Source organism: Myxocyprinus asiaticus, chromosome 40 (assembly GCF_019703515.2).
Source record: "Myxocyprinus asiaticus isolate MX2 ecotype Aquarium Trade chromosome 40, UBuf_Myxa_2, whole genome shotgun sequence".
Classification (NCBI taxonomy): domain Eukaryota; kingdom Metazoa; phylum Chordata; class Actinopteri; order Cypriniformes; family Catostomidae; genus Myxocyprinus; species Myxocyprinus asiaticus.
In genome coordinates this window covers 2,197,019-2,221,065 of record NC_059383.1, presented here as the reverse complement: position 1 = coordinate 2,221,065, position 24,047 = coordinate 2,197,019, and the positions used below count along the sequence as shown (strand labels likewise).

At 42.5% G+C, this 24,047-nt stretch overlaps 1 protein-coding gene across 2 annotated transcripts in view; it reads left to right on the top strand.

Annotated features, from left to right (window-relative positions):
- Window positions 1–1,206: 1,206 nt before the first annotated feature.
- Window positions 1,207–24,047, top strand: part of LOC127430675 (core histone macro-H2A.1) — a 28,046-nt gene continuing 5,205 nt past the window's right edge. Inside the window, exons 1-8 of one of the 2 annotated variants that reach the window (XR_007895467.1) lie at window positions 1,207–1,353; window positions 2,621–2,805; window positions 4,285–4,391; window positions 4,715–4,903; window positions 5,653–5,760; window positions 14,721–14,811; window positions 16,974–17,145; window positions 20,716–20,890. Coding sequence is in view for 1 of the 2 variants with exons in the window: in XM_051680627.1 (XP_051536587.1) it covers window positions 2,634–2,805; window positions 4,285–4,391; window positions 4,715–4,903; window positions 5,653–5,760; window positions 14,721–14,811; window positions 16,974–17,063; window positions 20,716–20,890 (932 nt within the window). In the remaining variant the exon portion in view is untranslated. The remainder of the gene's footprint in view (window positions 1,354–2,620; window positions 2,806–4,284; window positions 4,392–4,714; window positions 4,904–5,652; window positions 5,761–14,720; window positions 14,812–16,973; window positions 17,146–20,715; window positions 20,891–24,047) is intronic. The other variant, XM_051680627.1, reaches the window with a different exon arrangement.

Sequence of the window (24,047 nt, the reverse complement as noted above, 5' to 3'; positions counted from 1 at the left end):
CTTCTGATATCCGATTTCACATCTCCACTTTCACTTTCACTTCCACATTCTTCTTCTTTTGTTTTTGGTGATTCTCATTGTTTGTGCATAATTAGTAATTAAGAGTCTCAAATGGGTTTAATAAGAAAGTCAGTTATCAGTTGATAAAGATAGAACTAAAGGAGAATTAAACTACTATTCTTTTATGTATTACATTACATTACTTCACATTTTTAGAAATTGTTATTTACATTAAAAGAAAAAAATAATTTAATTGAAACTGACATTAATAATTTTGTATTGTAAACTGGCTAGTTAATGCAGTTTTGTATGGTGACAAACAGCACAATCTGTAAATGATTGCTAAAAGTTGCTTCATCTCTGTCATTATCTACAACTCTATTTCCTATCAGACAACAAGAGCAAAATTCATATCTGTACTATCTATAAACATTAATATGAATGTAAACAAAAGGTAAAATGGGGCAAAAACCTCTTTTTAATAATCTATTTTTATTTAATTATTTATTTTGAGTGCCTACGCAAGAAGGTTACTGGTCACTTAATACAATTCATAAAGTCAAAATGTATTTGTGAACTGCTCCTTCAAGGCTACCTCCCTAAATGTAGTTTACTGAAGTGTCAAGGTGGGGGAAAATACAAATTCAAAAGGTAATTTGTAAAATATGTGAAATCTTTTTTCTTTTCTTTTTTTGTAAAATTTTATATAGTAAATATTACTCGCTCCGTGTGATGTATATATTGTGTAATATTTAAGTAATTTTTACCATAAATCTCGACTTTCACTTTCACATTCTTCTTCTTTTATTTTTGGCGATTCTCATTCTTCGTGCATATCGCCACCTACCCAAATAAAGTATTTCGAGAATTTATAGTAAAAAAGGACTTAAATATTGATCTGTTTCTCACCCACACCTATCTTATCACTTCTGAAGACATTGATTTAACCACTGGAGTCATATGGATTGCTTTTATGCCTCCTTTATATGCATTCACTCGCATTGTATGGACCTACAGAGTTGAGATATTCTTCTAAAAATCTGTATTTGGTTCAGCAGAAGAAAGAAAATCATACACGTCTGGGATGGAGAGTGAGTAAATGATGAGAGAATTTTCATTTTTGGGTGAACTATCCCTTTAAGACTGTCAAAGCGCGCTCACGCTCGCGGGGCGCGTCCTCCTATGAATGTGCTCTCAACAGCGGCCTCTAATGACACGTGTGGAGTTGTGCAGGACCGCGCCGTTGACTGTGGGGGGTGACTCGGGGCGCTGTTTGAACTCTGTTTTTCACTGAAACGGCAGGATTGAACTCGAGAACACACAACAGCCGTCAGCAGCTGCTTCACTCTTTGGGTGAGTCTAGTACTATGCCTCGGCCGCTCACTGTTTTACGCAGTTACTGAAGAGTGTCCGACGTGTGCGTGTCAGTGGGCCGTGACTGTGACTTTCAGCTGATCAGGAAGTCCCTGCTGCTCTTAATTATAATTTACATTTATAGTAAATGTAAGACAAGTTACAAACCAAAACATCGCGCTCTTAATGTGTTGCCGAATGGAGACAGTGGTATTCCGTATTATTACATGACATAAAAATGCTGTTTTCACTCATACTTGAATCAATACAGCATGTTCATTTGCGGTGTCGTCAGGTGAAACTGGATGTTTAATAAAAAATAAATACTGGTTGAAGTGTGATTAATGTCGCTGCTTGCAAACTCGCTTTGGTTTTCATCGGTATCCAAATGGAAAATCCCCAAGTAGTTTATTTGTATATTCAAACATCCACTATGGCTGGTAATGTAAGAAAGAAAAGTGTGCAAAAACAGCTTGGTTTATTGTATGCTTGCTGAATCATTGCATAAATCGAATATTTCTAGAGTGCACTGTTATAATCCATAGTTACAAGTGTGTGTCTTTACAACCATTAGTATTTAGCAGAGACAGAGACGGGCCACTTCTATTAAAATTAATGGGAGAAATTCGAACGGTCAACGGATGTAGAAAGAAAGTCCCGCCCTACAGGTAAAAGAGCCAATGACCTTTTAAATACAGACATGGCCTCTCAAGCAACTCGAGAACGCGCATGCGCATTAGCTATACAAGTTGGGAATTTTTTTTTTTTTAGCGTAATCTGAGATAAAAAAAAAAGCACAATTTATGATACCAGTGTTGTCAGATTTTACTGCTGATTTGAAACATGTTCTTTGATTGGAACCTTGACCAACATTTTGGTTTTTCCATATTCATGTAGATAGGAGCTGCACTTGTATGCTGCTTGTTTCAATAGAAAATAGCCTCCCTGGAGTGTTCTAAAAATGGCCGCCAATTGACCGGCCTTGCTAAAATACTTTGCCATTATGGAACTGTAATGGTGTAAACATTAAATGTTTTTTGACATGCCCATTTGAATCTTTAGCTTTGAATGCTTCATATCCAGACTGTTCATGTCACTCATAAATTGGCTTTTTGAGCAAATCAGATTAATCTGAATCGATCACATAAGCAATATTTGCACATAAGCATCTTTGGAACCCAGTAATTTCATCTATTAATCTTGTGACCATCTCTGTTGGTTTGTAATGTCAAGTAGCTTAATGATGTTCTTTTGGAATTCCTCACAGAAGGAACAGGAACATGTCTAGTCGAGGCGGTAAAAAAAAGATCACGAAGACATCCCGCTCGAGTAAAGCTGGAGTGATCTTTCCTGTAGGCCGGATGCTGCGGTACATTAAGAGAGGACGTCCCAAATACAGGATCGGTGTCGGTGCTCCAGTGTACATGGCTGCAGTCCTGGAATACCTGACTGGTGACGGCTCTTATTCTGCTCTACTAACTAATTTACAGTAATGAAACAGTGAGCAATGGCGTAGATGTAGGTGGGTCTTTTCCAACTTTCAGAAAATTGGAAATGTTCCAACCAACATTTGTGCAATTTTACCACATAGAAAATACTTTACAATCAAAATAAAAATAAAAGTTAATCACTATTAAAGTTTCTCAGTATCATTATTCATGTGTAAATTATTGTCCGACTTCTTCTTTAGTGGTGCATAAACGGCACATGGCACCTGTTACCTTTCTCAGCGCTGTTCAGGATGCATCAATCACAGTCATTTGTGATTACTGCAGAAATATTTTACAAAATTTTTTTTTCTGGAGATTAGATGGCCGAATTTCCATTTGTATCTTGCACTCAATCCTAGAAATGAATTGATTTAAACAAGTTTATTTTTTATGTATGTCACATTGTAAAATAAGTTTATTGCATATCACATTTTTCCTCCATATTGTGCAGTCCTGTTTATTTTTCAGAATTAAAAAAGGCTAATGCAGTATTTAATATGGTGGGCAGAGAAATAGGAAACGAGACTTGTTTTAAGGAAATAAATGTTTTTCCTGCTGTATTACCAGACCGATTTAAAAAAAAAAAAAAAAAAAAAAGTCTCCCTTTTTCGCCCCAGTTTGGAATGCCCAAACTGCATTGGTGGTGGAGGACGAATCTCAGTTGCCTCCGCGTCTGAGACCGTCAATCCGTGCATCTTATCGTGTGGCTTGTTGAGCGCGTTACCGCGGAGACATAGCGCGTGTGGAGGCCCATGCTATTCTCCGCGGCATCCACACACAACTCACAACGTGCCCCACCGAGAGCGAGAACCACAGATTATAGCGACCACGAGGAGGTTACCCCATGTGACTCTACCCTCCCTAGTGACCGGGCCAAGTTGATTGCTTAGGAGACCTGGCTGGAGTCACTCAGCACGCCCTGGATTCGAACTCGCGACTCCAGGGGTGATAGTCAGCGTCAATACTCGTTGAGCTACCCGGGCCCTCCAGAAATAATTTTCTTGCAATTTCTTTATACCTACATTTAGAATATTATCCCCCTCGCAATATGTCCCTACCAACTTTCAAACCAAACCTACGCCCTTGACAATGAGGACAGTGGATGTCAATAGTTGTAGGCCGTTCAGTTTGGTGTAAAAGAAAGTATTCTTCTCAGTTCTGGTCCAGTCTAAATCCTGCTGTTATTCTAGTAAATTCTGCTTGTTACTCTTTGGTTGAATTAAAAAAGCATGCTATTCTGTACAGAAGTCATCAGTAAAATCAATCACATCATAAGCCTACACATACAGCAGATTCTTTGTAGAGCGTTCTGACTGAAAACTGAAGATCTTTAGGGCCAAAATTACATTTCTAGAATGTTTGGGGTTCATGATTGAACTGGATTATTGATGTCAGTACACATTCATGCTCTTGGAGAATAAACTCTGTTGAATTGTTTCAGCTGAAATTCTGGAACTGGCAGGAAACGCCGCCAGAGATAACAAGAAGGGCCGCGTCACACCCCGACACATTTTACTAGCCATCGCCAATGATGAGGAACTCAATCAAGTAAGAATTAATTATGTCTAGGGGTGGGAATTGTAATGAATTTAACAGTTCTGGTTCCGATTCCATATTCTATCATCATTTACACGCCCACCTGCCGTTCTTAACTGTATGACTCTGTGGAACACATAAGGAGACATGGAGGTGTAGCTGCTCGCAGGACTGGAAAGATCCTTGAATTTACAGAAACTCATTCACTGCCAAACGATCAGCTCTTCTGATGTCAAAGACTGTAAAAAGGGTCCAGCATTGGATTTGACGGATTGTGTTCTTGAATGCACGTTCCCAATCCCTGTTTTACTGTGGTTTTCCATTGATCTCTGCAGTTGCTGAGGGGTGTCACCATCGCAGCTGGTGGAGTTTTGCCCAAAATCCACCCAGAACTGCTGGCGAAGAAGAGAGGCTCTAAAGCCAAGCTGGAAGCCATCGTCACCCCCCCACCAGCAAAGAGGTCCAAGAACAGCAAAAAAACACATATCAAGAGCCTCGGTGCCAAGAGGTCACCCAGAGTGAAGGTATGCGTTGAGCAGCGGTCACTTCTAGACTTCTTCAGGATCTGTTGTAGCAGGAACTGTGTGCAGTGTTGTTAGGACATCTGATAGTTTTCTTCTTATTCCTTGACTGTTTCTGGCTGGGAGTCTGTGGCAGTTCCTAGAAATGTGTGCTAATATGTTTTAAATTTGGCACACTGATTGGGAGTGTCTCAACATTCCTGATGGAAATTTTGGGGTCTCTCTCTCTAACCCTTTTGCGCCACCAACAGTGTAATGTGCATTATAGCATAGGCTTAACTTTTACCTGTTTCGAATTCATCCTCCTTTCATCAGACTATTTATTAAATTGTCTCCAATTTTAATATCTCTATACATCCCTGGAGGCCCGTGGAATACTACGATGACCAATTTTATCAAATGTCAACCATATGCCATTCTGCCAAACCGATTTGCATACAGTTTTTGATTTACTACTTCTCAGTTTATCCTTTCTTCAACACAAATGGCTCAGATCATGAATTCGTTTTTAGATGTTCAAAACTGTTTGACTATAACCAACAATTTTGATGGCAAGGACACCAATCAGGAAGTGAGACTGTATCATGACAACACTCCACCAGTGTGCTGGCTCTGTCATTGCTGCTCGCAGATATGCATGTTTTTAAAAATACTTTAGTGCACAAAGAGTGGTGTTTTAGTGTGTTAGCAGAAATTTTAGGTCACATATGCAGGATTGTTGTAAAAGCTGCTGTTTTGTTTTGGTGTGACAGAAGCGAGGCGAGTCGAGTAAAGCCATCAGTGCAGACATCACCACAGCAAGCGGTGCGACCGATGGCTTCACTGTGCTCTCCTCAAAGACACTGTTTCTCGGCCAGAAGGTATGACTGCTTTCATCACAATACACTCTTACTTTAGGAAGCCATCAAATGTTCTTAAGAGTTCCTATAGTCCAGATCTTGCTGCTTTGTGAATGTATCTGTAGTGTTGGATGGGTTAGCATTAGCATTACCACTAATGTAAAGAATGACAGAGAAGATGAGCAGGGAGTGATGCTAGCACAGTTTACACAGTATGCCAGTATGATATCATTATTTTGTAAATTTCAGTACCTGACCCGGGTGACAATTCTTAGCTATTCGCATAGTTTAGCAGTTCAGGCAGTGCAACAGAAATCTACTAATGTCTGCTGTTTTATATTTGGATGGACATACTATATATTCCACTATGTGTGTCATACAAATTAATTGTTGAACCCAAACACTTAAACCTTATTTCTGTGTGTGGAGGCGGGGGCGTGGCCGAGCGCCGTGCTGTGGAGAGTGAAGCGGGTGAGATGAGTGGGGATGATTTCCACCTGTGCTTAACACCTGTCTTGTGTTTTAGTGAGGAGTGACAGGGGCTTTTAAGGAGAAGAGACAGCAGCAGTGGGGAGAGAGAAAGCCCAGCTGACAAGCTACATATGTGTTGGCCGCTGCCGTTTACAAAGAAAACGTTATTTGTAAACGGCTATTTGTATAAAGTTATTTGTGTTTGGTAAAAAAAAAAGCTGTACCGTTGCTTTTCTAAGTGGATGTGTTGTCTGTTAATAAAAGGATATTCCTGTGTTTGGAATCGCCATCTCCCGCTTCCTCATTCCTTGAACCTCAGAATCTTATTACACTGGTGCCGAAACCCGGGATCGAGGAAGACAGCATCATGGAATCCTCGCCGCTGGCTGACGTTATCAAGACACTCGCTGGCATCCACCACACCCAACACCAGGCCCCTCTGGAGCTTCGCACAGAATAAGAGCAACGCTTCGAGGCACTCGTGCGAGCCCAGGCAGAGGACCGGCTCGTTCCAGAGCTTGCTGCCGAAGGGGGGGTACTCCAGCAGCGACATCGGTCGCGGCACCTCCACCTCAGATAACCGTTGCCAATATGGGCCCCCAGGATGACATTTGTGGAGTTGTTCGAGCGGGCCACTGCGGGATCGGGCTGGCCCCAGATGCGATAGGCGGTCTGTCTACTGCCGCTCCTGTCGGGGGAAGCCCAGCTCGCAGCCCAACAACTGCCTGTGGCTAACATTCTGGAGTACCCGGACCTGAAGTGAGCCATTCTACAGCGGGTCCGTCAGAACCTGGAGCAACATCCCCCTCTGTGTCTGTTCCCCTTTCCCACCAGGTTGGAGAATCGGTGGCCACAGATGCAGGGGAAAAGTCTGGGCCGGTGTGCTGGCTCTCTGGGGAGCTGGGCCACTTCCAGGATCAATTCCCGGTGATTCCCGACTCTTCGCACATCACCCCCGACCGAGCAGGGACATGCCGGATACCTGTGAGTATTCAAGGGGGTACCTACCAGGCCTTGGTAGATTTGGGTTGTAATCAGTCCTTGATTCACCAATGCCTGGTTCAGGGTGAGGTTTGGGAATGGCACGTAGGGTGAAGGTGAGGTCTGTGCATGGGGATATTTACGAATACCCATTAGTGCCCGTCTCTATTCAATTTCAAGGGCAAAAACATAGAATTGATGCTCGTCTCACCCATCCGCTGATTTTGGGGACGAATTGGCCAGCATTTCAATCGTTATTGAGGGGAATATGTGTGGCTGGGTTCTGCAATAAATGTGTGGTGTGCGATTGGCTGGCTGGGGAGGCGGTGCCAGGCCTGTCTACATCAACTCCCCATTGGGAATTCTTAGGGGAAGGACAAGTCCCTGCTTCCCTTGCCCTTAGAGGATTACCGGCAGGGGATTTCCCTTTGGAGCAGTCATGAGATGGGACACTTAGGCACACCTTTGACCAAGTGAGAGTGATCGATGGTCAACACATCCAGCCAGACGTGGCGTTCGCATATACGTATTTTTCAGTTATTAAAGATCGGTTGTATTGAGTGACGCAGGACACTCGGACAAAGGAAGATTCAACCCAATTGTTAATTTCGAAGAGCCGTCGGGAAATGCTTTTCCAGATGGCTCATCATAATCCGATGACGGGTCATTTAGGGCAAGAAAAGACACTGAACTGTATAATGGCCCATTTTTATTGGCTGGGCATTCACAGGGATGTTCGCAGGTGGTTTGCGGCATGCCGTGAATCTCAGCTGGTGAATCCGCCGGCCACCCCAAGAGCGCCATTGTGCCCCTTCCGTTGATTGAGGTCCATTTTGAAAGGATTGGTATGGACCTCGTCAGACCATTCGAGCGGACGGCACGAGCATCGCTTTGTGTTTGTTCTGGTAGACTATGCAACACGATATCCGGAAGCAGTGCCTCTGTGCAACATCTCAGCATGTAGTGTTGCGGAGGCACTCTTCAGAATAATCTGCCGAGTGGGGATTCTGAAAGAAATCGTCACTGATCAAGGCACGAAGTTTATGTCACGTACACTATGCAAACTGTACGAATCATTGGGGATTAAATCGATTCGGACCAGCGTGTACCACCCTCAAATGGATGGCTTGGTTGAATGATTTAATCAGACCCTAAAGAATATGATTCGTAAGTTCGTGCACGAAGATCCTCGAAATTGGGACAAGTGGCTCGAGCCCCTATTATTTGCAGTATGAGGGGTTCCGCAAACCTCCACGGGGTTCTCCCCATTCGAATTATTGTACGGGCGTCAACCACGCGGCGTGCTTGACGTCCTATGGGAAAATTGGGAGGAGGGACCTTCAAACAGCAAAAATAAAATTCCATACGTTCTTGATCTTAGAGCAAAACTCCACACATTGGGGCAATTAATAAAGGAAAATTTGCTCCAGGCTCAAGAATGTCAAAGCCCGGGGCCTGGGTAGCTCAGCGAGTATTGAAGCTGACTACCACCCCTGGAGTCGCGAGTTTCAATCCAGGGCGTGCTAAATGACTCCAGCCAGGTCTCCTAAGCAACCAAATTGGCCCGGTTGCTAGGAAGGGCAGAGTCACATGGGGTAACCTCCTCGTGGTCACTAGAATGTGTGGTTCTCTCTCTCGGTGGGGCGCGTAGTGAGTTGTGCGTGGATGCCGCGGAGAATAGCGTGGGCCTCCACACGCGCTACGTCTCCGTGGTAATGTGCTCAACATGCCACGTGATAAGATGCATGGATTGACGGTCTCAGACGCGGAGGCAACTGAGATTCGTCCTCCACCACCCGGATTGTGGCGAGTCACTACGCCACCACAAGGACTTAGAGCGCATTCGGAATTGGGCATTCCAAATTGGGGAGAAAATAAATAAAAAAAAAATAGGGGCTGTATAATAGGGGTACTTGGCTACGGGAATTTACACCGGGAGATAAAGTCCTTGTATTCCCACATCGAGCTCTAAATTACTTGCCAAGAGGCAAGGGCCCTTTGAGGTCACACAGCGAGTCGGGGAAATCGATTATGAGGTTACGTGTACGGATAGAGGCGGAGCATGTCAGATTTACCACCTCAACCTCCTAATACTATGGAGAGAGGTGGTCCCCATGACTTTTGTGATGGTGGTTCCGGAGAGGGAGGAGCTCAGTCCGGAAGTGAACTTAAAAATCACCGATCGAGCCACACCGGTCGTCTGTGGAGACCACCTCACACCATCCCAAATCATGGAGGTTGACAGTTTGCAAAGAGAATTCTTCGATGTGTTCTCGCCTCTTTCCGGTACACGACTCTCATACAGCACCATATCGAAACAACCCCAGGGGTAGTGGTACACAGTCGTCCCTACTGTTTACCCGAACACAAAAAAAGGTAGTGCAGGAGGAGTTGAGGGCCTTGCTCAATATGAGGGTAATAGAAGAATCCCACAGTGACTGGGCCAGCCCGGTAGTCTTAGTTCCTAACAGAGATGGGTCCGTTCGGTTTTGTGTGGATTATAGAAAAGTGAACACTGTGTCTAAATTAGATGCATATCCAGTGCCTTGCATTGATGAACTGCTCGATCGGTTGGGTGCGGCTCATTTTTATTCTACACTGGATTTAACAAAGGGATATTGGCAGATTCCCTTGACTCCCATCTCCCAAGTAAAAACGGCTTTTTCCACTACGTTTGGCTTACACCGATTTGTTACTCTTCCGTTCGGTTTGTTTGTGGCCCCGGCAACATTTCAGCGACTCGTGGACAAAGTTCTCTGCCCACGCGCTGCGTTTGCAGCTGCCTATCTGGATGATATCATCATCTATAGCAACGATTGTCAGCGGCACATCCAGAATCTGAGGGCTGTCCTGACGTCGCTGAGGTGCACGGGACTCATGGCAAATTCAAAGAAGTGTGCGATTGGGTGGGTGGAAGTACGGTATCTGGGCTTCCACTTCGGTCACGGGCAAGTGAGTCCCTAAATTGATAATACAGCAGCCATTGCAGCTTGTCTGAGGCCCAAGTCCAAAAATGGGGTGAGACAGTTCCTGGGGTTGGCTGGCTATTATCAGAGCTTTGTGTCTAATTATTTGGACGTCACCAGCCCGTTGACTGATCTCACTAAAAAGTGAGTGCTAGACCCAGTCCAGTGTACGAAGCCATGCCAACAGGCTTTCTTACAAGTAAAGGCTGCACTCTGTGGTGGACCACTCTTGCATTCCCCTGACTTCTCTCTCTCCATTTTGTTTTACAGACGGACGCATAGGACAGGGGGTTGGGGGCTATGTTGTCCCAGGTAGTGGTGGGGGAGGAGCACCCCGTACTGTACATTAGCCGAAAGCACAATAGAAAAGGAGTGTCTAGCCATCAAGTGGGCGGTCCTCACTCTCCGGTACTACCTGCTTGGGAGGGCCTTAACCCTCTGTTCCGAACATGACCCGCTCCAATGGTTCCACCGCATGAATGATACTAACGCGTGGATCACTCATTGGTATCTGGCACTTCAGCCCTTTAAATTTGAGGTGGTCCACAGACCGGAGGCGCAGATGGTTGTGGCTGATTTCCTCTCTTGGAACGAGGGGGGTTGGGGTTGGAGCACTCTCTGGTACTACCTGCTTGGGAGGGCCTTCACCCTCTGTTCGGAACATGCCCCGCTTCAATGGCTCCACCGCATGAATGATACTAACGCGCTGATCACTTGTTGGTATCTGGTACTTCAGCCCTTTAAATTCGAGGTGGTCCACAGGCCGGGGGCGCAGATGGTTGTGGCTGATTTCCTCTCTCGGAACGAAGTGGGTGGGGGGGCAGTCGGTGGCAGGCTGGTTGGCTCCCTGGCCTGAGTCGGGCAGTGAGGGTATGTGGAGGCGGGGGTGTGGCCGAGCGCCGTGCTGTGGGGAGTGGAGCGGGGAAGATGAGTGGGGAATGATTTCCACCTGTGCTTAACATCCGTCTTGTGTTTTAGTGAGGAGAGACAGCGTTTTTAAGAGAAGAAACCGCAGCAGTGGGGAGAGAACCCAGCTGACAAGTTACGTGTGTGTTGGCCACTGCCGTTACCGTTTACAGAGAAAACCCAGAGTTATTTGTGTTTGGGAAAAAAGCTGTACCGTTGCGCTTCTAAGCGGACATGTTGTCTGTGAATAAAAGGACATTCCTGTGTTTGGAATCGCCATCTCCTGCTTCCTCATTCCTTGAACCTCAGAATCTTATTACACTGTTCTCTCAATAACAAAATAACTGAATATTTTAACACATTAACAACAACAAAAAAATCAGTGGATGAATGATATCGAATCAAAGCAAAATTCTGGTGTTAATTCTACCCTATTTTGTAGAGAATATACAAATACTGTAACAGGAATATCTCACAGTGATGACATTTCTGACATTTTTATGACTCTCCATGCCTGACAAGGAACTAATGGTCAAAACATTGCAAGTGTAAGCCAATAACATGTTTATTGAGCAGTAAAAGCAGTGTGCGGACACTTACCATGATTTGTTTTTTGATTGTCTTGCACCTGTGCCCAACTCTGGTTGGATGTGCATACCTTTTTTCTTGATTCTTCTTTGTAAATGATGTTGAAGTAACATGAGGATGCTTTAGATGCTCTATCTGTGGCTGTTGTTTCAAATGAGAACGTCTCATGTGTTGGTGACAGTCCTCCATATATCAATGGAGAATGCTTGTGATGTCAGCTGCTCTTCAATTTTAGAATCAGAATGAGCTTTATTGCCAAGTATGCTTACACACACAAGGAATTTGTCATGGTGACAGAAGCTTCCATTGCAAAGAGAATGCAACCATATATACATACATACAAACATATACTGTACATTTACACATATTTACATATAGTGACATAAAATAAAAAGATATAACAGATAAATAAGAGAAATATACAATAGAACAATAATGTTGTTTGAATATTTTATATACAGATATACACTTATGTGCAGGTGATGTATTGAAGAAGTAGGATATGTTAAAGAATATAAATGAAATATGGATACAAGTAGGAATGGATGGATTGAATATTGCACATGGTTGTATTGACAAAAGGAAAGTATTTGGGGGCAGTTTTAACTGTTCATGAGGTGGATGGCCTGAGGGAAAAAACTGTTCCTGTGCCTGGCTGTTCTGGTGCTCAGTGCTCTGTAGCATCGGCCAAAGGGCAACAGTTTGAAAAGGAAGTGTGCTGGGTGAATAGGGTCAAGAGTGATTTTACCAGCCCTTTTCCTTACTCTAGATTTGTACAGTTCTAGCAGGGTGGGTAGGGGGGTGCCAATAATCCTCTCGGCAGTCCAAATTATCCTTTGAAGTCTTCTGATGTCTGACTTGGTAGCTGAACCAAACCAGACAGTTGTAGAAGTGCAGAGGACAGACTCAATGACTGCTGAGTAAAACTGTATCAGTAGTGCCTGTGGCAGGTTGAACTTCCTCAGCTGGCGAAGGAAGTACAACCTCTGCTGGGCCTTTTTCAAAATTGAGTGTATGTGGGTCTCCCACTTCAGGTCCTGTGAGATGGTAGTGCCCAGGAACCTGAATGACTCAACTGCTGCCACCATGCTGTTCAGAATGGTGAGCGGGATTAATGTTGGGGTGTTCCTCCTAAAGTCCACTATCATCTCCACTGTTTTGAGTGTGTTCAGCTCCAGGTTGTTTTGACTGCACCAGATGGCCAGCTGTTCAAATTCCCTTCTGTTTGCAGACTCATCGTCATTTTGGATGAGGCCAATGACTGTAGTGTCACCTGCGAACTTCAGGAGCTTGACAGAGGGGTCCTTGGTGGTGTAGTAATTTGTGTACATGGAGAAGAGTGATGGGGAGAGCACACATCCCTGGGGGGCACCAGTGATGATTGTACATGTACTGGAGGTGAATTTCCCCATTCTCACTAGCTGCTGCCTGCCCATCAGAAAGCTAGTGATCTACTGACAGATAGAAGCAGGAACAGAGAGCTGGGTTCATTTAGTCCATAGGAGAGCAGGGTTAATGGTGTTAAAAAAAGAAACTGAAGTCAACAAATAGTATCATTGTATAAGTCCCTGGACTGTCTAGATGTTGAAATATGTAATGCAGTCCCATATTGACTGCATCATCCACAGACCTGTTTGCTCGATAGGCAAACTGCAGGGGATCCAGGAAGCGTTCAGTGATGTCCTTCAGGTGGGCCAACACCAATCTGTCAGATGACTTTATGACCACAGATGTCAGAGCGATGGGTCTGTAGTCATTAAGTCCTGTGATCACTTCACACTGCTCCAGTGATCTGTTGAAGATCTGTGTGAAAATGGGGGCCAGCTGGTCAGTACAGGATTTTAGACAAGTGGGTGAAACACCGTTTGGGCCCTGTGCTTTTCTTGTCTTCTGTTTCTGGAAGACCCGGCACACATCCTCTTCACAGATATTAAGTGTAGGTTGAGTAGCAGGAGAGGGGAGGAGGGTGGTTGCAGGAGGTGTGCTGTGAAGGTCGGAGTGGGTGTGGGGTGTGTGACTGGGCTTTTCAAATCTAGAGTAAAACACATTCAGGTTGTCAACCAGTTGTTGATTCCCTGCAGTGTTGGGGGATGTCTTGTAGTTGGTAAAGTCTTTCAGGCCTCTCCACACTGATGCAGGGTCGTTAGCTGAAAACAGGTTTTTCAGCTTTTCAGAATAGCTTCTTAATCACCTCTACTTTCTCACCTCTACTACACCTCTACTTCCAATAAAACCTGTTATTTCTGTAACAACCTTCTAACAGCAAAGATTTGCTGTCTGTTCAAGGTGCACTAAGTAAAAATGAATAGTACTACTTTTGTTAAATGTGTGTAAAATGATTGGGGTTTGTCATAAGATCACATGACCAGCTGATCAGATGTCAGTAACTGAAAATGACAGGTGTCAGTGTGAAGTATAGGTCTCTGCGGAACAAAAATGGGCATTTCTCAATCCAATAAAAGTAGGGAAACTGTATAATATGCAAATCGAGTGGTTGATAAATGCCCATCCCAGTTTGTAAACAGCCACTGATTGGGAAATGCCAATATTTGTTCTGCAGTGAGTGTAGAGCCAGTGACGGCTGGAATATTGGTGTCCTTATGTTATAATGACACCATCTGGCTGCACAAAGCATCTTTTTCCATTGACAGCCATTCAAAAGTAGCTGTTTTCTGACATAATTAATTTTTTGCAAGCAACATAGATAAATCGCAAGTATTGTAGATGTTTTGCTGACCTGATTGTATCAGCTGACTTAGTTTACCATTAATGGAATATTCCTTTAATTCATGAAAGCAATGTCACAATGCCAGAAATCTTAATGGTCCAAAAAATAGGCTTCATTCTCTGTATGCAAAATATAGTTTCTGCTTTTTTCTGTAGGATTTTGGATTAAAACGTCAGTCAGCATGTTTTTGACAGATATGGTGATGATTTTGTGGATGTTTAATCTGCATCACACTAATGCATCTGACAGACTGTTTGTTTGCCCCCCCCCTCCCCCACACACACACACACACATTCACACAGTATTTGTCTCTCACAGTGTTTGTTTGCCTGTTGTTTTAGTTGCAAGTCGTTCAAGCTGATATTGCTATCATGGAAAGTGAAGCTGTGGTTCACCCGACTAACTCCACCTTCTACATGGGCGGTGAAGTAGGTAAAGAAGCTTTTGTGTGCCCATATACTAATATAACAAATAAACCCAGATGGCCCTCAGCTCTACCACTGAGATTGTAAAGTTCAAGTCATGTTAGTGTAATGATTTCTAACGCTCTCATTAAACTTGCTTTCTCAGTTACTGTAACACTACACGCACAGTGGTATACACTGCTCTCCTTCTTACATTCAGTCCAACAGGGAAGAAAACACTAAAGCTCTATTCGGATGGGACTAGTTTCCCCAAATACATAACATCTCAACCTTTCAGATCCTTTAATAACTTGGATTTCATTGATATGTTGGCTAAATTTAAAAGTCTTATTGAAAGCAAATTTTCGAAAGCAAATTGGATTGAAAGGTTACAAAATTTGCTTTCAATAAGACTTTTAAATTGAGCCAACATATCAATGAAATCCAAGTTATTAATGGATCTGAAAATGAGACTCAACGAAAGGATCAAATATAAACTCAATGAAGGGGTGGAGAATGGAGTGATTCTACACATACAGTCGGTCAATAGATGTTCGATGGAATGGGGCCCACTATTCATTAATACATTTTTGTTTCAGTCAAAGTCTGTAGATGGCATTGTGTGATTTGTTGTGATTGTTTTGACAAATGGTGGATTGGTGATTGGAAAGATTATCATGCATCAGTAGTTATCAAAATTTAACAAGATATGAAAAAAAAATATATGATAATAAAACCTACTACAACCATTTATTTGTTTGATCCATTAATATTGTTTTACATAAAATCCACCACAGAAAATTCCCTTACAGACTGCCACTGGTCTGGTGCCCCTTCATTATGGATTTTTCAACCTCTGCAAAATTTCTGGGTAAAATATCAGTTGGTGGGTCAAGTTCTGCTGGCATCCAATCTGACTTAAAATTAAATCACTTATGAGAATCTGATTACAGACTGATCCATGCTTCCGTAATGCCTCATCCAGGAAGTAGACACTCCCATCTTACCAAAAACTATAGAGATCCTAAACAGTATATGAAATCACATAATAATAGTTCAAACATGGTTAAGGAAATCCTGAAAAAAAAATAGAAATCCTGTCTGAATAGCGCTTTAAGGCCAAAGTATACTTTGGGTGTCCGCGTTGCAAATCGCTCCGCGCACAGTATGTGTGACGCAAATCACACAGCAGCTTGACCGTGTGCAGCCTAGATTTTTTTGACCCGCACACATGGTCCTCGGCTGTGCGCGTTGCTGATGCATACGTCTGCTATTGACTGTACTAAAAGAGTATAACAAAGAAGTTTAGCTCACGGTCAGATGAGTGTACTCACAAAGGCAACGTGGTCGACCAGGGGCAAGGCGATCCGGAACGTGCAAAAACGAAGTTTACCTGGGCATTTAGTCATCATTTTTACATTTTTTGGATTTGCTTTCTAATTTATATTTCTGTGGCAATTTTAGCTCACCCATCTTTTAATTTTGTGTTTGAATTTTGAATTGTCAGTTTGTGAGTACCACTTTCTGGATCGTAGCATCAAACAGGGATGAATGGTCTGGTAACTGACGCACCCACTCTGTGATCAGTTGTGTCATGCACACACCAACACAACAGTAAACAAGAGACAGTCTTTTTTCTGCGCAGGGTTATGTCTTTAGTCTTGTAGTGTGTCTTTGGCTTAACTAAGGGTTTTGCGTCACTGGGGCTGTTAACACCCTCCAGTCCCTCTGATTCTGCAACACCTATGTAAATTACGCTTGCTACCGAAAATCAGCTAGTGAGATGCCAACTTTAGCAAGTTCACCCGAAAATGATCATTAACTCACTCTCATGTCATTCTGTGTCTGTATGACTTTCTTTCTACTGTGGAACCCTAAAGGAATAATTTATACTAGAATGCCCAAATTTATCTTTTCCATGCAATGAAAATAAATAGTGACCATGATTGTCAAGCAAGATTTTTAGTGAATGACAACTTACATTTTGATCTGTTCCTCACACAAAGCTATTGTGTGACTTTAGAAGACTATATCTTGCATGCCAGATGGAAAAAATACCATACATGTCATGTAAACTGCTTTTATGTTGTTTAAGGTTAGGTTTTTTTTTCTTTTTCGGATAAACTATTTCTTTAAATACTTGTTTACTCACCAGATAGAGGTGCACTAATTGTAGTGTTTTTCTTTCAGGTACTGCTTTGGAGAAGAAAGGAGGGAAGGAGTTTGGAGATGCAGTACAGGAGTTACGCAAGAAGAATGGCCTTTTAGAGGTGGCCGGAGGTACTGTATTGAACCAAAGGCACTGCCCTTGTGCCAAAGGCACTATTGTTGAGCCACAGACTCTACTATTCAGACACTACTGGTGAGCCACAGACACTACTGGTGAGCCACAGACACTACTGTTGAGCCGCAGACGCTACTGTTGAGCCACAGACGCTATAGAAGCCTGAGCCGCAGATGCTACTGTTGAGCTGCAGACGCTACTGTTGAGCCGCAGACGCTATAGAAGCCTGAGCCGCAGACGCTATAGAAGCCTGAGCCGCAGACGCTATAGAAGCCTGAGCCGCAGACGCTACTGTTGAGCCGCAGACGCTAATGTTTAGCCGCAGACGCTAATGTTTAGCCGCAGACGCTACTGTTGAGCCGCAGACGCTATAGAAGCCTGAGCTGCAGGCGCTACTGTTGAGCCGCAGACGCTACTGTTGAGCCGCAGACGCTACTGTTGAGCCGCAGGCGCTACTGTTGAGCCGCAGGCGCTACTGTTGAGCCGCAGGCGCTACTGTTGAGCCTCAGACGCTACTGTTGAGCCGCAGACGCTACTGTTGAGCCGCAGGCGCTACTGTTGAGCCACAGGCGCTACTGTTAAGCCTCAGACGCTACTGTTGAGCCGCAGATGCTATAGAAGTCTGAGCCGCAGGCGCTACTGTTGAGCCTCAGACGCTACTGTTGAGCCGCAGACGCTACTGTTGAGCCACAGATGCTACAGATGCTGCTGTTGAGCCACAGATGCTGCTGTTGAGCCACAGATGCTGCTGTTGAGCCACAGACGCTAGTGTTGAGGCACAGGCACTACTGTTGTCATATAGATTACTTTACTTTAATGGTGCTTTTATGGTTCTTTTATGCCATTTTTGGAGCTTGACAGTAATGACCATGACTAACACACTGTATCAGATTTGGATTAGGCTCGTTGAACAGAAAAGTCAGTATCAAAGCATCCCTATTACAGACACTGCTGTTGAGCTACAGACATTCAACTTACTAATGAGGGAAAATAGAGACACAAGTGATGGATCAAAAGGACTTGTTAATAATTGTAGCTAAACTACAGTGTAAGTCATTGCCTATTTAGGCAGGTGCAGTGAAATGTGATTTTTCCTGTTAGAAAATGTTTTATACAGTAGGTTCACCTTTGAACTGCGTTGCACCTTTCTGATCTCTGCCTGCATCACCTTGGTCTAATGATGGACTACACCAGGGGTCGGGAACCTATGCCTCGCAAGCCACTTCACCAACACATGATTGTTTAAAACTTTCTAGAGATAATTTTCCTGCAGAAAATGTGGGTGTGATTGCAAAGCATGAAGTCAATTACACTGTTTTGATTTCCTTTCTCCCGAATTTGTCGTACAGCCTACTCCTGGTGAATAAGGTTTGAAATGAACACCTGCCAAATGCGGATTTTTCATGCGGAGTATTTTGCTCATGTACCAGCCATTGTGGAAGGCGACCTGTTAGACTTCTCGGAGTGATATGTAACAAGAAATTAGACACCAAAAAATTGTGCGTTTGATGAAACGTGATTATATTTTAAAGAACAGGTGAAAGAAAACCCACCAATGTGCGTCTGAGTTGATATGTGTGCGCAGTGAGCTCCACTGTCACGAGTGCAATGAAAGCGCTTCTCCAAGACACGCACATGCATAGAGTTCTGGGCCTCGTATCCCAATAACTATTGATCTTAGCTGTTAAGAGCATTTGAGCGATTTTACAACTGTTTGTTATTTTTTATGTGCGTCCAGGGTGTGAAATAGCACCCGCCACACTCCAAATGCGACGAGGCTCAATCCTGTTTGTGAGCTCCTTGTTCAAATGTATTTCATACGCGAGTAAGTTTGCTCATCTACCCGCAACAGGTGGGTGACCTGATGTCTCAGAGTGACACATGACAAGAAATGCTGTTAGTCAAAAGACACTTTATTATATTTTTAAGAACAGACAAAAGAAAAGCCATCAATGCTTGTGTCTGATTCACTGTTTGTTCAGAAGCGTGCAACGGGACCCTTTCTCGTTGAACAAGCACATGTAAAGTGTTATCACTCCTTTTTCTCTGTTTCATTCAACTGAAAACTGTTTGCAAGAATAATGTCATCAATGAGAATGCTGCAAATGATCTCCGATCATCTCGTGAGGTGCTGTGAGTTTAGTTCGCTTTATTTCCACGGAGCAGTTCGCTCTTACACATTGTGAACGCAACTCTGCAGGTTCAGTAATATATATCTTTGTATTAAAGAAACAAAGACGAAAGTGATTAAATCATAAAATAATGCAAGACACGTTCACCTTGAACCTAAAATTGAGTTATATATTATTTTCTTTAGGCAGCATTAACTGATTTACCAAAATGCAATACTAACACAAATTCAATAAGGACACACATTAGGCAGCATTATTTTGGGAACACAAGGGAATTCATTAGGCTTATTTATTATGATTATTATAATTATTTTTACATTTATAATTGTCTTTTAGTTCTTAATTTGTTGGCTATTAGTAATTTTTCACCTGGTGTCGTTGACTGATGCTTGCATCGTAGCAAATGGGGCCGTTGGAGTAAATGTTTGGATTTGGGGAGGTGGTTATATATAAGATTTTTTAATCACTTCGTTATTTTAATTGCTTTTTTTGTTTCGTGTAAAGTGCAGCTTGAATTTAGAAATATCTTTTACATTTTTCGTGTTTCAATAAATTAAAAGTTTAAAGCAAAATCAATAAAGCAAAATATTCACCGACCCTTGGCAGGATGGTTGACCATATAATCGAATATTTTTTACATATCGCCCAGCTCAAATGGGAAGTTAAATTTTTCATGAGCAATTGTAAAATGAAGTAATTTTATGGAGACCTGCACAAACACGTGTACTCAATTCCACATTGCAACATGTTACCTATACATTTTTGCATATTTGTTTTTGTATTTGAGTAGTCTGGGCAATATAAAAAAAAAATATTTTATTGAAAATGTTTTTTTTTTTTTTTTTCGAAAATAGTAAATTATTCATTTGTGCTGTGTCTCTTTCGAAAGAATGCATCAACCAAAAATAAAAAAATGGGCTCCTTATCCCTGGGCTACACTCTTAAAATGGAATACATAGACTTTCAATTATTTGCCAACAAAAGCCTTCATCAGCCAACTAACAAAGGAGAGTGCATCTATGTGAACTTCAAAGACATTAGTCATTAATCTTACAGTTCTTACAAAATCTTTGTTTAAACACTGACTCTTAACACTTACTTAGATTACTCATTTTAAACCATGACTTTCACTGGACATAAATAACTAATATTGACATTATATTCATGATGTTAGTCAGAGGGGAACTGGCCCCCACAGTGAGTCTGGTTTCTCCCAAGGTTATTTTTCTCCATTAACAAACATCTTATGGAGTTTTGTGTTCCTTGCCACAGTCACCTTCGGCTTGCTCACTGGGGTTCTAAATATAATTATTATTTAACTTTTTAATTATTTATTCATACAATTTACAACTACACAATGATGACTCTAAGACTTTATAGATATCACAGTTTCAATTTTTGTTAATGCATGATTTTCTGTAAAGCTGCTTTGAAACGATGTGTGTTGTGAAAAGCACTATACAAATAAAAATGAATTGACTTGACCTTTCAAATGAATGTCTTTGTCTTCTCACAGCGGCCCTCACGTCAGGATATGGTCTTCCTGCAAAGTTTGTCATCCATTGTAACAGTCCAGGGTGGGGGTCAGATAAGTGTGAGGAGATGCTGGATAAGACTGTGAGGAATTGTCTTGCTCTAGCGGATGAAAAGAAGCTCAAATCTGTGGCATTTCCATCAATCGGCAGCGGCAGGTAAAAACCACAATATAAAAACTTTTTCATTGCCCTCAAATTAAGTTAAATTGATAAGGTTGATTTAGTCTTATTTTGATATAAAATAAAATGTGTTCATTAATAAGTATTATATGCAAATCCTAAATAAAAAGAATAACAGTTGATACTGTTTTGGCTTAGATTGCAACTAAAGTGCCCTCAACTAATATTGGCACCCTTGGTAAATATGACCAAAGAAGGTTGTGAAAAAAATGTCTTTATTTTGTATTGTTCATTCAAAATATTCACAAAAATATATTCTCTAATAGATATCAAACAATTGCAAACACAAAACACATTTTTTTTTATCAAAAAACAAATATTTGTGTCAAATATAAACTGATCAGCCACAACATTAAAACCACTTGCCTAATATTGTGGAGGTCCCCCTCGCCATAACAGCGCCAAACTGCATCTCAGAATAGCATTCTGAGATGATAATCTTCTCACCACAATTGTACAGAGTGGTTATCTGAGTTACCATAGACTTTGTCAGTTCAAACCAGTCTGGCTATTCTACTTTGACCTCTCTCATCAACAATACATTTCCGTCCACAGAACTGCCGCTCACTGGATGTTTTTTTGTTTTTGGCACCATTCTGAGTAAATTCTAGAGACTGTTGTGTGTGAAAATCCCAGGAGATCAGCAGTTAGAGAAATACTCAAACCACATTTTTTTTCCCATTCTGATGGTTGATGTGAACCTTAACTGAAGCTTCTGACCCATACCTGCATGATTTTATGCACTGCACTGCTGACACACGATTGGCTGATTAGATAATCCCATGTATGATTGTTGGTGCCAGATGGGCTAGTTTGAGTATTTCTGTAACTGCTGATCTCCTGGGATTTTCACACACAACAGTCTCTAGAGTTTACTCTGAATGGTGCCAAAAACAAAAAACATCCAGTGAGCGGCAGTTCTGTGGATGGAAATGCCTTGTTGATGAGAGAGGTCAACAGAGAATGGCCAGACTGGTAAAAGTCTATGGTAACTCAGATAGCCGCTCAGTACAATAGTGGTGAGAAGAATAGCATGAGGGTTGGTGCTGATTTGGCAGCATGAGAGGGACCTACACAATATTAGGCAGGTGGTTTTAATGTTGTGGCTGATCGGTGTATGTGTGGCATAATTATTGGCACCCTTTTATTCAATACTTTGTGCAACCTCCCTTTGCCAAGATAACAGCAATGAGTCTTCTCCTATAATGCCTAATGAGGTTGGAGAACACATGGCAAGGGATCCGAGACCATTCCTCCATACAGAATCTCTCCAGATCGTTCAAATTCCGAGATCCACGCTGGTGGACTCCTCTTCAGTTCACCCCACAGGTTTTCTATGGGGTTCGGGTCAGGGGTCTGGAATGGTCATGGCAGAACCTTTATTTTTTTTTTGCTCCGTGAACCATTTTTGTGTTGATTTTGATGTGTGTTTTGAATCATTGTCCTGCTGGAGGATCCAACCAAGGCCTATTTTAAGCTTTCTGGCAGTGGCAGTCAGGTTTTGATGTAGTATATTTGTGTATTTGATAAGAGTCCATGATGCCAGAACAAGTTATCCAGGACCTCTGGCATAAAAACAGCCCCACAACATTAAAGATCCACCACCATATTTAACCGTGGGCATGAGGTACAACAAATGGCTACCTCTCTGTGTGCACCAAACCTATCCCTGGTGTTTGCTGCCAAAAAGCTCTATTTTTGTTTTATCTAACCATAGAATCCATTCCCATTTGAAGTTCCAGTAGAGTCTGGCAAACCGAAGACGCTTGAGTTTGTTGTTGGATGAGAGCAGAGGCTTTTTCCTTGAGACCATACCAAACAACTTGTGATGATGCAGGTGACATCTGATTGTAGTTTTGGAGACTTTCTGACCCCAAGACCCAACTCATTTCTGCAGTTCTCCAGCTGTGATCCTTGTAGATTCTTTGGCCACTCGAACCAACCTCCTCACCATGCATGGAGACAATATAGACACACGTGCTCTTCTAGGACTCCAGTTGACTGGAACTACTTAATTGTTGCCCTGATGGTGGAAATGGGCATTTTCAGTGCTATTTTCTTATAGCCATTTCCAATTTTGTGTAGCTCAAAACCCTTTTGCAGCACATCATAACTATATTTTTTGGTCTTACCCAGTGTGATGGATGACTAAGTGTGCTTTCACACTGGCAGTTTAGTTCGAAACAGAGCACGGTTCGCATGAAAAATTGGTAATGTGAAAGCTGTCATACGGACTGGGGAGTGCACCGCGGTACCAAACCCGAGACTACCTGAAGGAGGTGGTCTGAGTTCGGTTGCAATGGAACTGTAGCACGATTCATGTGAATGTGAAAGCAGCTCGGACTCGGGTGCGCACTCGTTCAGGAAGTAAAGTAACCTGTGCATGCGTTTTAGCCGATGACGACATCATTAGTTTCGACAACACACGAGGATCCACACATTCCTGAAAGTTCAGAAAACGTAATGACACCACAATGACATACAACACTATAAATACTGTCTGTCTGTCTATCTATCTATCTATACACCTTATAAATACTATTATAGGTTATAATGATGACAGTGGCGATAACTTCACATTGGACACGAGCGTGAGTGAGCGTGCAGTGTAAACAAAGATGCAAATGAATTCCTTGCAATCAGCTGTCTCCTCAAAAAACGCAGTTTGCGAGCAGCAGCAAGCCGCCTTCCCCTAGACATCTGATGTGTTACGCCATGAAGCACACATATACACAGTTGTCGTTCACTCTGATGTGCATAATGGCACCAAAATAAAAAAAAAAAACAAAGTATGATGAGTCGCGTTGTGTTCTCCTTGCGTGTTTGTGATGACGTAAGATGAATGCAAATGGACCGGGGTTCGATAGAATCAAGTGAGTGTGAAACCAGACCAACGCTGCGGGGGGCACCGGGAACAATCGCACTCGGAATCGGACCGCAGCAAACGTGCCCAGTTTGAAAGCCCCCTAAGTGAATTTGGCCTATGTTACCTCATATTTATACCCCTTTGAAACAGGAAGTCATGGCTGAACAATTTCATGTTCCTAGTCACCCAGGTGTACTAAAAAATGTAAAATATGAATGGGAATATACTTTAGATATATTTTACTCATAAGAATATCTAGGGGTGCAA